The sequence below is a fragment of the Labeo rohita genome, chromosome 17 (assembly GCF_022985175.1).
Source record: "Labeo rohita strain BAU-BD-2019 chromosome 17, IGBB_LRoh.1.0, whole genome shotgun sequence".
In the NCBI taxonomy this organism is placed as follows: domain Eukaryota; kingdom Metazoa; phylum Chordata; class Actinopteri; order Cypriniformes; family Cyprinidae; genus Labeo; species Labeo rohita.
The window spans coordinates 10,594,528-10,608,697 of record NC_066885.1 but is presented as its reverse complement, the minus strand read 5'-3'; the positions used below and the strand labels follow the sequence as shown (position 1 = coordinate 10,608,697).

The 14,170-nt window shown below is 35.6% G+C and overlaps 1 protein-coding gene across 1 annotated transcript in view; it reads left to right on the top strand.

Moving 5' to 3' along the window:
* Positions 1 to 10,997, top strand: part of adck1 (aarF domain containing kinase 1) — a 164,007-nt gene extending 153,010 nt beyond the window's left edge. Inside the window, exons 10-11 of the mRNA XM_051132870.1 lie at positions 67 to 260; positions 10,383 to 10,997. Coding sequence (XP_050988827.1) covers positions 67 to 260; positions 10,383 to 10,551 — 363 coding nt within the window. The 3' untranslated portion in view covers positions 10,552 to 10,997. The remainder of the gene's footprint in view (positions 1 to 66; positions 261 to 10,382) is intronic.
* Positions 10,998 to 14,170: the final 3,173 nt, after the last annotated feature.

The following is a 14,170-nucleotide window of genomic DNA, read 5'->3' as shown; positions in this document are numbered from 1 at the left end:
GTTCAGTATAATCACAAAATAGTGTAATCTTCTAACAACACTGTTTTGTTTTACTGTATCTCTCAGGATGTGGAAATCCGAACGAATGCGACGCTGTACCTTCCTCAGATCAGTGAGCTGCTGAACAGGGTTCCCCGACAGATGCTGCTGCTTCTGAAAACCAACGACCTGCTGAGAGGCATCGAGACTATCCTGCAGACTAGAGCCAGCTCCAGCTCCTTCATCAGTATGTCCCGCTGCTGTACACGTGCCATTGCCAGGTAAAACACCAGCGACAGCAAAATGGTGCTTTTTAATGTCTTATTCATGGTCCATAAGTTTGTTTGTTTTTTTATGTATTTATATATTTATTATTTGGCAAGTGTGCTAAATGGATTAAAAGTGAAGAGGCAGTAAAGAGTTAACACTATATTGGAATATTAGAATGATTTCTGAAGGATCATGTGACATTCAAGACTGGACTAATGATGCTGAAAATTCAGCTTTTGTGTCACAGGAGTAAATTATGTTCTGAAATATCTTAAAATAGAAAACAGTTATCAGTTGAGGTCAAAATATATACATAACACCTTGCAGAAACTGCAAAATGTTAATTTTTTTTTACCAAAATGAAAGGGATCATACAAAATGCATGTTATTATTTTTATTTAGTACTTACCTGAGTAAGATATTTCACATAAAAAAAAATGTTTACATAGAGTCCGCAACAGAAAATAATAGTTGAATTTATAAAAATGACCCTGTTCAAAAGTTTACATACACTTGAGTCTTAATACGGTGTTGTTACCTGAATGATCCTTCAGGTCCCACAGATTCTTTGGTTTTTCAGCATTTTTTTGTGCATTTGAACCCTTTCCAACAATGACTCTATGATTTTGAGATTTGTCTTTTTACAGAAGGTTCAAACTCCCACTGATGCTCCAGAAGGAAACGCAATGCATTTAAGAGACAGGGGTGAAAACTTTTGGAATTTGAAGATCAGGGTAAATTTAACTTATTTTGTCTTCTGGGAAACATGTATGTAACTTCTGTAGCTTCTGAAAGGCTGTACTAAATGAAAATATATGATATTTAGGCAAAATAAGAGAAATGTACATATTTTCATTCTGTTCAAAAGTTTTCACCCCCCGGCTCTTAATGCATTGTTTTTCCTTCTGGAGCATCAGTGGGAGTTTGAACCTTCTGTAAAAAGACAAATCTCAAAATCATAGAGTCATTGTTGGAATTTGGTCAGTTACCCGGATGTGCAATACTCGGATGTAAACAACATAATGGATTACAGGGTTAATGTGCTACTGAATACGTTGTTCTACTATTTTATGCTGTCTAAACCATGGAAACGATGTGTGAAAGCTGCTAAATCATATAGAGAAGGACTTAGTAAGCAGGAAAGGGCGCAATATTTATTAAAAAAAACAAAACAAAAACTAAAGTTAACCGGTGGTAAAGATGCATACAAGCAGTATTAATTAAGATATTAGCCTAATATTTCACCTACCTGACCGGAAATGATGAGAACAAACATGAATGTGGTCAAGATTCTTGCACTGGAAATCATGGTTCAGTTTGGTCAACCACAAATGCCTTTTGTTCCTCAGATAGTATTTTGCACTCTTCTCCTTGATTTGTTTTAACTTGTGGCAGTCTGTAGTACAGTTTTTTTTTTTTCTTGTTCTGACCGATTAGTACAGCCCAAAACATGACAATAATTGAACATTTTCAGCAGAAATAATCAGCAAAATATGCAAGTTTTGTTTGGTTCAGTGGCATTGTTTAGGTTTAGTGCTGCCAATATGGCTGACTGATGACGCATCGTGAAAACACTATAGGGAAATAATTAAAGATAAATAAAATAAAAGAATAACTGTGCGTAAAATTGTTAAACTGTTTGCAATACAAACCAGTGTGTTCATAATTAAAAGGGTCATCAGATGCCCTTTTTCCACAAGTTGATATGATTCTTTAGGGTCTCAATGAAAAGTCTATAATATACTTTGGTTAAAAATTCTCAATGGTTGTGTAAAACAACACCCTTTTTACCTTGCCAAAATCAGCTCTGCAAAAATGAGCTCTGCTTGCCCCGCCCCTCTCTTCTCTCTGTGGAGTGACCAGCCTGTCTACTTTAGCCGCTAAACTTGCTAACTAGCACATATATTCTGGATGTGATTAATCACTTTGATAGCCCTATTAATATTTATTTAATACAGATTTGGAATATTAGTAATATGAGTATCTTTTACTCATTTTTTCTTTATATTTTTAAAAATTTCTTCAATTTGAATCTTACCTATACGATATATTAGTAAAGTTCTATCATATTCAATGGCACATTACTTGAATATTCACAAGGTTAGAGTTTCAGCACCCAAATCCACCGTTTCCCACACTTGAGGAGTCTGTCTGCTCCTAAACGCCTCATTCTCTCTGTTCAGTGGCTCTCATTGGCTCATCTCTGCGTGTCTGCTCTGGAGCACAAGTCCCTGATGTCATCTCAGTGCTCAAAGACAGTGTCATCTCTCTCACACCAGTAACCCACAGACACTATCCCACGCGCCGCAGGAACTCTCGTTCATTTAAACGGACTCTGTGGGACCTCACAAAGCATTTAAATGCGCTCAGACACACAGGCGCATGACTTACCAGCCCCTCGGTCTAACCCTGAAATGAATGCCACTATATTGTACTATATTGTACTTTCCACAGCAGTGAGCAGTGATCATATTGATTTATTCTCGCCATTCTAATGAAGAACACGATGATTGGAGGAGAAAATCGTTCGGATTTGAAGGAGGGCTCCTGACAGTTGTCAGCGCGGAGACGCTCACGTCTGCCCGTAAAGGATTTCGGCACGGTACAGAAAGAAAGAAGCACCCAGACATGAAACTCAATGTCGTCTGCCTCAGCGCCTCTTTATTAAAACCAAATGGCAGCAAAGTGCAGAATGCAGAATCTAAAATCCATTACCAATTGCTACGCTCACAGACACAGCAGAAAGAGAAAGACAGACCTAGAGAAGTAACCGGACCATCACACACTGATTTAGTTTGATGGGAGCTGAAATGTTTGCAGTATCATCTATTACGGTGAGTTAGGTTTTTATAGTACAAGCCGTAGGAATAGTTCATCCAAAAATGAAAATTCTACCATCATTTACTCAAACCTGTAAGGCTTTCTTTTTTATCTGTGGAGCACAAAAGCAGACATTTTTCAAAATTGTTACACAAGACTTGTCATACAATAAGAATGCCAAAAAGCTCCAAAAAGGATAAAAAGCAAACATGAAATAATTCAAACTACTTGATTTTCAAAGTCTTGACTTCATACAACAGATTTGAAGAAAAATGCTTGCATCCAGCCTGTTTTTACATCCAGATATTAAAAATGACAGGCTAAAATGGCTTGGAAAACAGTGCTTCAGTCACATAGATCACTTTTGTGGTGCTTTTATAGTGTTTTTGTCAGTTTTGGAGCTCCAGTGACTGTGAACTGTCTACAAAATGACTCAAACCTTAGTGCTTTTGTGTCAAATAGATAAAATTAAAGGGATAGTTCACACAAAAATGAAAATTCTGTCATTAGTTACTCACCTTCATGTCATTCCAAACCAGTAGGACCTTTGTTCAATCATGGAACACAAATTAAGATATTTTTGATGAAATCCGAGAGCTTTCTGACCCTGCATAGACAGCAACGCACGTTCAAGGCCCAGAAAGATAGTAAGGACATTGATAAAATAGTCCATCAGTGGTTCAACCTTAATTTTATGAAGTTACGAGAAGACTTTTTTCACAGAAATAACACAATAACGCAAAGAAAACAAAAATAACAACTTTATTCAACAATTACTTCTCTTCAGTGTCGGTCTTTGACACGTTATTATTTTTCTTTTCTTTGCATACAAAAAGTATTCTCGTAGCTTCATAACATTACGGATGAAATGCTGATGTCACATGGACAACATACAAACTGAAAGTTTCAAGAGTGACAACCGCATTTAAATTCAGGAGTGAGTCCCGTAAATTATTATGCCATGTACACACTGCAGCTACATTCGGTCGTCAGTTCACCTTTTACTCCTTAATCGTGTTCTGTACATACGTAATTCACTAAAATATGTGAGTGACAACCGCATTAAAAAAACAGGTAGGCCACGTACACACTGCAAGTTTCAGGAATAACCGCATTAAAACGCGGGAGTGAGTCCTGTAAATTATCGCTCCATGTGTGTACCGTACAGCAGTCACTCCTGCATTTGTAACCATAGCAACATTTTGGTATCTTGTGGGAGTGAATAAGAATTTAACCATTTGGTATATGCCATATTTTGGCTAAAGACTCATTTTGTCTGTCGATTTTAACTAAACTATCGCTGATAGATGTGCTGTGTTTTGTTTATGCTTGGCAGACTGCTTTTGCCTTCTCCTCATATTTATAAACGCTTTTAGGCATGTTGCTTGATCTTAGCTCATAAAGTAAAGACTTAAAGTGGTCTGTTGTGGATGAGATATGGTTTTTTTTAGTGTTATAAAACAAAGCATTTGGTGTTATAAAACATAAAGCATGTATTTTGGGGGGTTTTCTTCTATGAAGATCTGGCAGCACACTTTACCGCAGGACTTGTGATTTCTTGCATCTCACATACAGACGAAGACTATTTCTGATGCTTGTTTAAATACGTCATTAACAACTAGTTGTTCAGTTTAGTTCCGTACACACTGCGTAGAATTTCTGTAAATGCGGTTGTCACTACCTGTATTTTTCGGGAGTTAATGCGGTTGTCACTCCCGTATTTTAGTGAATTATGTGTGTACAGAACACGATTAAAGAGTAAGAGGTGAACTGACAACCAAATTTAGCTGCAGTGTGTATGTGGCCATATTGACAACCGCATTTACAAAAATTCTACACAGTGTGTACAGAACTGAACTGAACAACTATTTGTTAATAACGTATTTAAACACGCATCAAAAATGTGTCTTCATCTGTATGTGAGATGCAAGAAAACAACAGTGAAATTAGTCTCAACCTTGGCACATTTTGACACGGGGCTAGTTCCTCTCATGAGCCCTGTGGTAAAGTGTCAGTGTTGCCAGATCTTCCTAGAAAAAAAACAGCAAACAAGGACAAGCACGAAAAACACTAAAACAGAAAATTGCTGTTTCATAACACCAAAAAAAATCATACATCTCATATCCGCAACAAACCACTTTATTAATTAGCCTACATAAAGTCTTTTGTTTGGTCTTAAAGAGCTAAAATCAAACAACATGCCTAAAAGAGCTTGTAAATATGAGGACATGGCAACAATGCAAGACAGAGCTCTCTAAAGCAGCCTCCTGTGCATAAACAAAACACAGCACGTTTATCAGTGGTAGTTTTGTTAAAATTGATGAAGAAAAAGAATCTTTAGCTAAAAATGTTGCTATGGTTATAAATGCGGGTGTGACTGCTGCTCGTACACACATGGAACTGTAATTAACAGGACTCACTTCCGAATTTAAATGTGGTTGTCACTTCTGAAACTTGCAGTGTGTATGTGGCCCATGTGTGTACGGAACATCAGTCACTCCTGCATTTGTAACCACAGCAACATTTTGACATCTTGCGTGAGTGAATAAGAATTTAACCATTTGATATCCGCCATTAGTGGATAAAAACTCTTTTTGTCCATTGATTTTAACTAAACTACCGCTGATAGATGGCTGTGTTAGAAAGTGCTGTCTTTCAGTGTTACCATGTACTCATATTTACAAGTGCTTTTAGCCATGTTGTTTGGACTTAGCTCATAAAGCTAGGCACTTTATGGAGTTAATAAAGTGTTCTTTTGGTGTTACAAAACATAAAGCGTTTGGGTGTTTTAGTGTTTTTTGTGCTTGTCCTTGTTTGTTGTTTTCTTTTTTTCTGTGATCTGGCAGCACTAACACTTTACCACAGGGCTCATGAGCACAGCCCTGTGTCAAAATGTGCTACAGTTAGGACTTCTTTCACTGTTATTTTCTTTAATTTCACATACAGATGAATACACATTTCTGATGCGTGTTTAATTACATCAACAACTAGTTGTTCAGTAATGTACACATTGCGTAGAATTTCTGTAAATGCGATTGTCACTACACTGTGAAAAATAAAAAACACAATTTGTTGAGTCAGCTTAAAATAATTTGTTACCCTGTTGCCTTAAAATTTTAAGTTCAGTCAACTAAAATAAGTTTATTCAACTTAAAATGTTAAGTTGTACTAAGTAACAACTTAAATATTTGTGTTTGCTAAACTTAACAGATGGGTAAGTAACCCAGCTGCCTTAAAATTTTAAGTTGATTCAACTCAAATATCTAAGTTGTCACTTAGTATAATTTAACATTTCAAGTTGAATAAACTTTTTTTGAGTTGACTGAACTTCAAATTTTAAGGCAGCCAGGTTACAAATTATTTTAAGTTGACTCAACAAATAGTTTTTTACAGTGTTACCTGTATTTTTCGAGAGTTAATGTGATTGTCGAATCCGGTTGTCACTCCTGTATTTTAATGAATTATGTGTGTACAGAACACAATTAAGAAGTAAAAAGTGAACTGACAACTGAATTTAGCTACAGTGTGTACGTGGCCATGGATACTACCTTTCTGGGCCTTGAATGTGGTAGTTGAATTACTGTCTATGCAGAGTCAAAAAGCTCTTGGATTTCATCAGAAATATCTTAATTTGGTGTTTCGAAGCTGAGTCAAGGTCTTACGGGTTTGGAACGACATGAGGGTGAGTAATAAATGACAGAATTTTCATTTTTGGATGAACTATCCTTTTAAAGGTGAGTAAATAATGACAGAATTTTCATTTGTTGAATGAACTATTTCTTTAAAGAACAGAAATGTGAGATCTTTCTTTGTAGTCTATACAACCCACTCACTTTTCTTTAAAACAGACACTCCGTGAAGCAACGTCATGAAGAAATTAGGTTATTTTCTTATTCTCCCCATGAAAGCAAAGTGACATTAGCATTCATTCTGTAGCCTCACACTGTTAAGTATTATTTTCAGCCTGACTGTACAAGTGACTAATGCAATCCACGAGATCGCGGTTCTGGAGGTGTTCCTGCGCTTTTCGAAATGCTTAATGGTGTCTGGAGAAAATTAGAAGAAAAAGCATCTTTTCTTTTACATGTTACATCCGTTTACATGTTTGCTGAGGCTTTTTTAATCACACTTTGCAGCATGGTGTGATGGGCAATATGTGGTGAACCACTGTACTACAGAACTGCTTAAACATGGACCTAATCCACAGTCTAGAATAATCAGTCATTTATGAAGGTGAGATTACTGGGATAATCATAATCGTTAATGAATATCATTGTAATACACAGCCTGTGTAGTTAATTAAGTGGTTAACTTTATTAAAGCATAGCTGTTAGCAGCTACTTAAGTACTTAACTATAAATGCTAGTTACACACTTAAGCATTTAAAGAGCTCTGAGTAATTAATCAGACTAATCACAAGTCCTACATTTAGTATTTTGAGTAACACAGTTTAATATCTTTTATTAATAATTCTAAATATTAATCATGATTAACAGATCTAGTGCATTTTCATTAAAATATAAATATAAATGAAGTTTAATGACATTTCTAACTGTATTAATGTGCATTAACAATCTCATAAATGTAACGATTTTTGGTCTTATTAATGAAAATGTGTAGAGTTTGTGAAGAGAGTTGTCATTTTGTAATTACATTAATTCCGACATAATGTGAATGCAACTTTAAGTGAGCTTTAGTCTTAACCAAGCAAATAATTAAGGACTACAAGACTTATTTCTTGGTTTAGATAATACATATACAATACAAGACATTACATTTTTTCAACCCCTCCCTCAGACTTCATTTTTATTCTTTCTACCAACCACTGAGCCGCCCACGTAGGATTGTTGGAAATCATAACGCAGCGAAGATGAATTTATGCGCCTCTCAAAAATCTACTAGATGATGCAGGGTGTTATGATATATTGTTTTCGAATGTGCATTAATTCCTCTGCTTTCTGTAAAGGTAGTCGTTTTTAGGTTTCGGACTTATGCAAGGTAATGAGAAACGAGGAGTGGAGGTACATGCTGGGTTCATTCTTTCTGTCATTCTCTGTCCGCTCCCAGGGACCGACAGACTGAAAGACCTCTCGCTGAGTTAGGTTAATAATTCATCTGCTCAGCTGTGACAACATCTACTATATCTCATTTTGATATATTAAATGTTATCCATATTAAATGGATAATTCACAAGATACACCAAGTAATAGTCTAAATATACATCTGCAGGATTCAAAATTAACTGTAGTGCCACATGTAAAAATTGGTTTTGGCTAATGGAATTATTTGCACACACATACATATTACAATACTGTTCAAAAGTTTGGGGTCAGTAAGATATTTTTTAAAAGAAATGAATACTTACATTCAGCAAGGATGGATCAAATTGATCAAAAGTAACAGGAGAGAGGTATGTTACAATAGAATCTTGGAAAAATGTATCAGTTTCCACAATAAATGAATAAAAAGTGATTCAAATAAAATTAGATTAAAAATAAACCTTAAAATAAAAAATAATTTTTTTTTTTTTTTTTTTAATTTTCTTCTCAGAATATAGTTTTTATCCCATGGTGGAAACATGCTTTTATAGTTGTACTGTATTTTTGATCAAATAAAAGCAGCCTTTTACTGAAAAATGTGTAAATAAATAACATGTGTATATATATATATATATATATATATATATATAAAAATTTTTTCCTCCTAGAATAAAATAAAATATAAAATAAAATAAAATCAGATATGTTATGTTTTAAAATGTAAAAAATAAATAAATAAATAGGTTAAATAATTTTTCACAGTATTATGTTTATAAGTTTGTTTTGTTTTATGGAAGCTTGTTTCCACCATGGAATAAAAAAATAAGGTAATTGCGACTTTTTATCTTACATTTCTAAATCTTTCTTACAATTCAGACTTTTTTTCTGAATTAATTTGTATCTTGCAGTTGCAAGTTATAAACTTGTAATTGTGAATTTACATCTTACAATTCTAACTTTTTTCAGAATTGAGAGTTTATTTCTTGCAAAGTTTATGAATTTATATGCTGCATTTCTAAGTTTATACCTCAGAATTACAGGGGGAGAAGTCAGAAAAATGAGACAAAAAAAAAACAAAATAACAGAAATTACATTTTTTTTTTAATATAGTTTTTATCCCATGGTGGAAACATGCTTCCATAGTTTTACTGTATTTTTGGTCAAATCAAATCAAATCAAATCAAATCAAATCAAATCAAATCAAATCAAATAAAATAAAATAAAATAAAATAAAATAAAATAAAATAAAATAAAATAAAATAAAATAAAATAAAATAAAATAAAATAAAATAAAATAAAAATCAGCTGTGCCATCATGGGAACAAGTTGTGTTTTAAAATATGGTACAAACAAACAAACACATAAATAAATAAAAACAGGTTAAATTGTAATAATATTTTACAATATTATGTTTATATATACTTTTTGTTTTGTTTTGTTTTGTTTAAAGCTTGTTTCCACCATGGAACAAAAAAAAGGCAGTTGCGACTTTTTATCTCACATTTCTGACTTTTTCCTCACAATTTCGACAATTTTCCATGGTGGAAACATGCTTCCATAGTTTTACCGTATTTTTGATGTATCTATCTATATATATCTAAACCTGCTAGATTCGGCAGGTCTGGCAAAAACCTTTGGACTCTGTGTGTCGAGCATGCAACAAGTTGCTGTTGACATTTTTTTGCAAGGTTTCTGGCAAAGTAGGACGGGTGACGATTCGTGACTGACTCCTGGGTTCCCATCAGTCCCTGCTTTCTGTTTTCAGCCTGTATTCTGTTCATGCTGTCGCTGTGCTCCTGTCAGAGGGTGGAAATGATACCACAGTGTGACATCTCCAGTCTGACACAGCAGCTACGGTCTGAAAAGTCAAACTTGTCCACCTCAAAAAGCTCTGCACACTTTGAATACTCAAAAATTAGAGCAAATTTCACCATTCATTTTCCCCAAGGGAACGTGTAAGGAAATTAATGCGATTTCACTTACTGTTTGTCAGTTCAAAGCTGTTTGCTGTGACAATGTGAGATGCATTCAGGAGAGCGGAGGAGTCATTGTTTTCCCCCCAAGGACATCCCACTTACTACGGCCTTGACACCGCTGTCTCTCTCTGTCTCTCGCTCACACTGTTAATATTACATGACCTAGTGTGCTCTGTCTAAAGTCCTCACTTATACCGTGAAGCCCGAGCCAACACAATCTGAATCATTTACAGCCAACTTACGTTAACCAGTGTAATCTCACCTTATCTTTCTCTGTGTCTCTGTGTCTCTCTCTTAGACACAAGAGGAACAAAACCAAGTCTCGGACCAGGCGACTGCAGATCTCTCTGTCTGAGCGTTGGTCTCTGTGCCAGATAGATCTGTACGAACTTCTGTTGTGGATCCGCAGCTCCACGTTGGCCAGATGGATCTGTTACCTCTTCTACTGCCTGCCCTACACAAACTGAGAACCTTGAACCAGGCCATTACGCCCTCTGCACTGATCTCAACACACTGCCAAGTGCATTGTGGGTTGATCTTGGACTGTTTTTAATGAGAGTTAACTTAACAGACAGCCATAGTTATGAATGGTGACTGATCATGTGATTAATTAGTCATGTGATCAGTATGCGTCTCAATGCATGTTTACTTTCTTTTAAAGTATCCAAATGATTTTTCACAGTACTGTAAGTAAGTTTGCATCATGCAGTATCTCTGACTTGTGGATTCAGTATTTTGAGCTGTCGTGCGCACATCATGTCATTTTACATTCCCTTAGATTTCAGAGCATCTTAAACATTTTAATATAACATTTACAGCATAACATATAAATTATAATTAATTTATTTTCGGACATTTTTTGATTTTTTTCTGAGTACAACTGTGGTTTATTTGTCATGCTGGTTCAATAAATGGGAGCATTTTTATTTTTCGCATTTGTTTGCCGGTTTCCTTTTTATCTTGTGATTTGTGTCAAATTTCAGTCACATTAAATCAATTAATCTGTGAACCAAAACACGTATTGATGAAAGTTTAAAAAACATTAACACTTCTCAGTTTGGTACAGATAAGCATATGATGACTAGGGACTGTCAAGCTTTAAAAGGAAAAAAAAAAAGTATATATAAAGTATATGTTTGCTATATTCTAGTCTGTGTTATTTTAGTATCATTTCTAGACTACAGACTACAGATTTTAATTGTTTTTTAAATTGTATTTTCTGAAACCCTATTGTAATTGTTAAAACGGCCAAGGATCACCAATCTCCACGTAAAACCGATCGGGCTATGGGATTATTTTTGTGCCAATAAGAATGAACGTAACTTTATAAAACTGAACGTAACTTTCCAATAAACGATCAAAAATATGCCACTGCAAAAGAAGAAAAACACAATGAAAATGAAAAAATGAACTCAGTCGCACGAATTTAACATGCTCTTCAAATATGCTTCATTCTTTGTTAATGATTTTCAAAGAATCGTTTTCGCGAATCATGGATTCTGAATGCGTTGCCACAACTTTCGCTTACGCTTCGCAAATTTTCGTTTGCTGTTTTGGCACAAACCTCTCGTGGGGGCGGGCTTAACAGCGATCTACTCTGATTGGCTAATGAGCTTTTGATGGACAGTTGCTCTCTGAACTGGAAGCACGGACGGTGACGTCAGTGGCGCAATACGTCGTGCTTTGTTTATAGAAACTATCAGAACTGTTGCACACTGTACATGAATAAAACTTTTATCGATGTTATTGATTAACGTTACTTTAGCAACACGAACCTACTTCAAGCTGCCCTGAGGGACAAGCTGAGGTGGAAGATGATGCTGCTCCGTGTCTTTCCTGGGAGCTCATCTTTAGAAACTAAGAGACGACCATAGGTGAAATACTAATAACATTAATACTTAATATAAACAAAGCACGACGTATTGCACACCGCAACAACTTTCCAATATGTGCGCCACTGACGTCACCGTCCGTGCTTCCAGGTCAGAGAGCAACTGTCCATCAAAAGCTCATTAGCCAATCAGAGTAGATCGCTGTTAAGCCCGCCCCCACGAGAGGTTTGTGCCAAAACAGCAAACGAAAATTTGAGAAGCGTAAGCGAAAGTTGTGGCAACGCATTCAGAATCCATGATTCGCGAAAACGATTCTTTGAAAATCATTAACAAAGAATGAAGCATATTTGAAGAGCATGTTAAATTCGTGCGACTGAGTTCATTTTTTCATTTTCATTGTGTTTTTCTTCTTTTGCAGTGGCATATTTTTGATCGTTTCTTGGAAAGTTACCTTCAGTTTAATAAAGTTACGTTCATTCTTATTGGCACAAAAATTATCCCATATCGGGCAGACCAAACCGTAAGTCATAGAGACTTGAAACGTGGTGGGATGGTAGTACTCACACCATCTACAATGTCACCAAGGTTCGCCCAAATTGGCCTGATGGGGGCGCTACAGCGATCAAAAGTACGAAATCACTCATAACCCTGGCAAATTTACGGGTATTTTGCTTCTTTTTTTTTTTTTTGAAAAACCTACTTTTGTAAACTAGTCCTAGGTTTTTTCACCTGATCGGAACCAAACCAGTGCACAAAGATTCTCTGGAGAATTAATATTAATAATTATCAAAAAAAGTTGAATTTTTGACACTCCGTGTCAAAGGGACTCCAAAATGCTTAAAAGGGGGAGGGCCGCTTTTAATAAAACAGCTATAACTTTTGAACGGAATGAGATATTTTTGCCAAACTTGTATGTAGGAGCTGAATCTGAGGTCACATGAAAAAAGTCACAGAGCTTGGCCACTTGGTGGCGCTATAAGAGGAAAAAAAAACATAAAAAATGCCATAACTACGCACCCATTTGGATTCATCTGAAATCAGCATTTTGAGCTGTCATGCGCACATCATGTTATTTTACATTCCTTTAGATTACAGAGCATCTCAAACATTTTAATATAACAGCTACAGCATAACAAAAATTATAATACATTTTTTGGGGACTTTTATTCGATTTTTTGGAATAAAACGTTGGTTTATTTGTCATGCTGGATCAATAAATGCAAGCATTTTTATTTTTTGCGTTCGTTTGCTTTTAGTTTCCTTTTTATTTAGTGCTTTGTGTCAAATTTCAGTCACATTAAATTAATTAATCTGTGAATCAAAACGTATTTTTCATGTGGAACACAACAGATGAAAGCTTAAAATACGTTAACGCTTCTCGGTTTGGTACAGATAAGCATATGATGACTGGGGCTGTCAAATTTAAAAAAAAAAAAAAAGTATATGTAAAGTATATGTTTGCTATATTCTAGTCAGTGCTATTTTAGTATCATTCATAGACTACAGACTACAGATTTTAATTTTTTTTAATATATATGTATTTTTTGAAACCCTGTTGCAATTGTTAGAATGGCCAAGGATCTCCATGTAAAACTGACCGGGTAGACCAAACCGTAAGTCACAGAGACTTAAAACTTGTAGGGATGGTAGTACTCACACTGTCTACAGTGTCACCAAGGCTCGCCCAAATCGGCCTGATGGGGTCACTACAGCGATCAAAAGTATGAAATCACTCATAACCCTGGCAAATTTACGGGTATTTTGCAGTTTTTGAAAAACCTGCTTTTGCAAACTACAGTAGTCCTAGGTTTTCCCCCAGTCGGAACCAAACCAGTGCAGGAAGATTCTCTGGAGGGTGAATATCAATAATTATCAAAAAAGCTGAACTTTCGACACTGTCGCCAAGGGACAACAAAACGCTCAAAAGGGGGGAGGGTCGCTTTTACTAAAACAACTATAACTTTTGAATGGAATAAGATATCTTCACCAAACTCACAACGCGCATGTAAGAGCTAAATCTGAGGTCACGTGAAAAAAGTTGCGGAGCTTGGCCACTTGGTGGTGCTATAAGAGGAAAAAAAAACATAAAATGGCCATAACTATGCACCCCTTTGTCCTTTGCTACGCACAGTCTTGGTCCAAAGTGCCACAAGTGTCTATAAGGACATTTGTGCATCTCAAAAGACATGGCTGCCATAGGCTGATGAACTTTGAGCACCTATTAGACAAGCCTCCTGGAGGTTGATTGGAACGA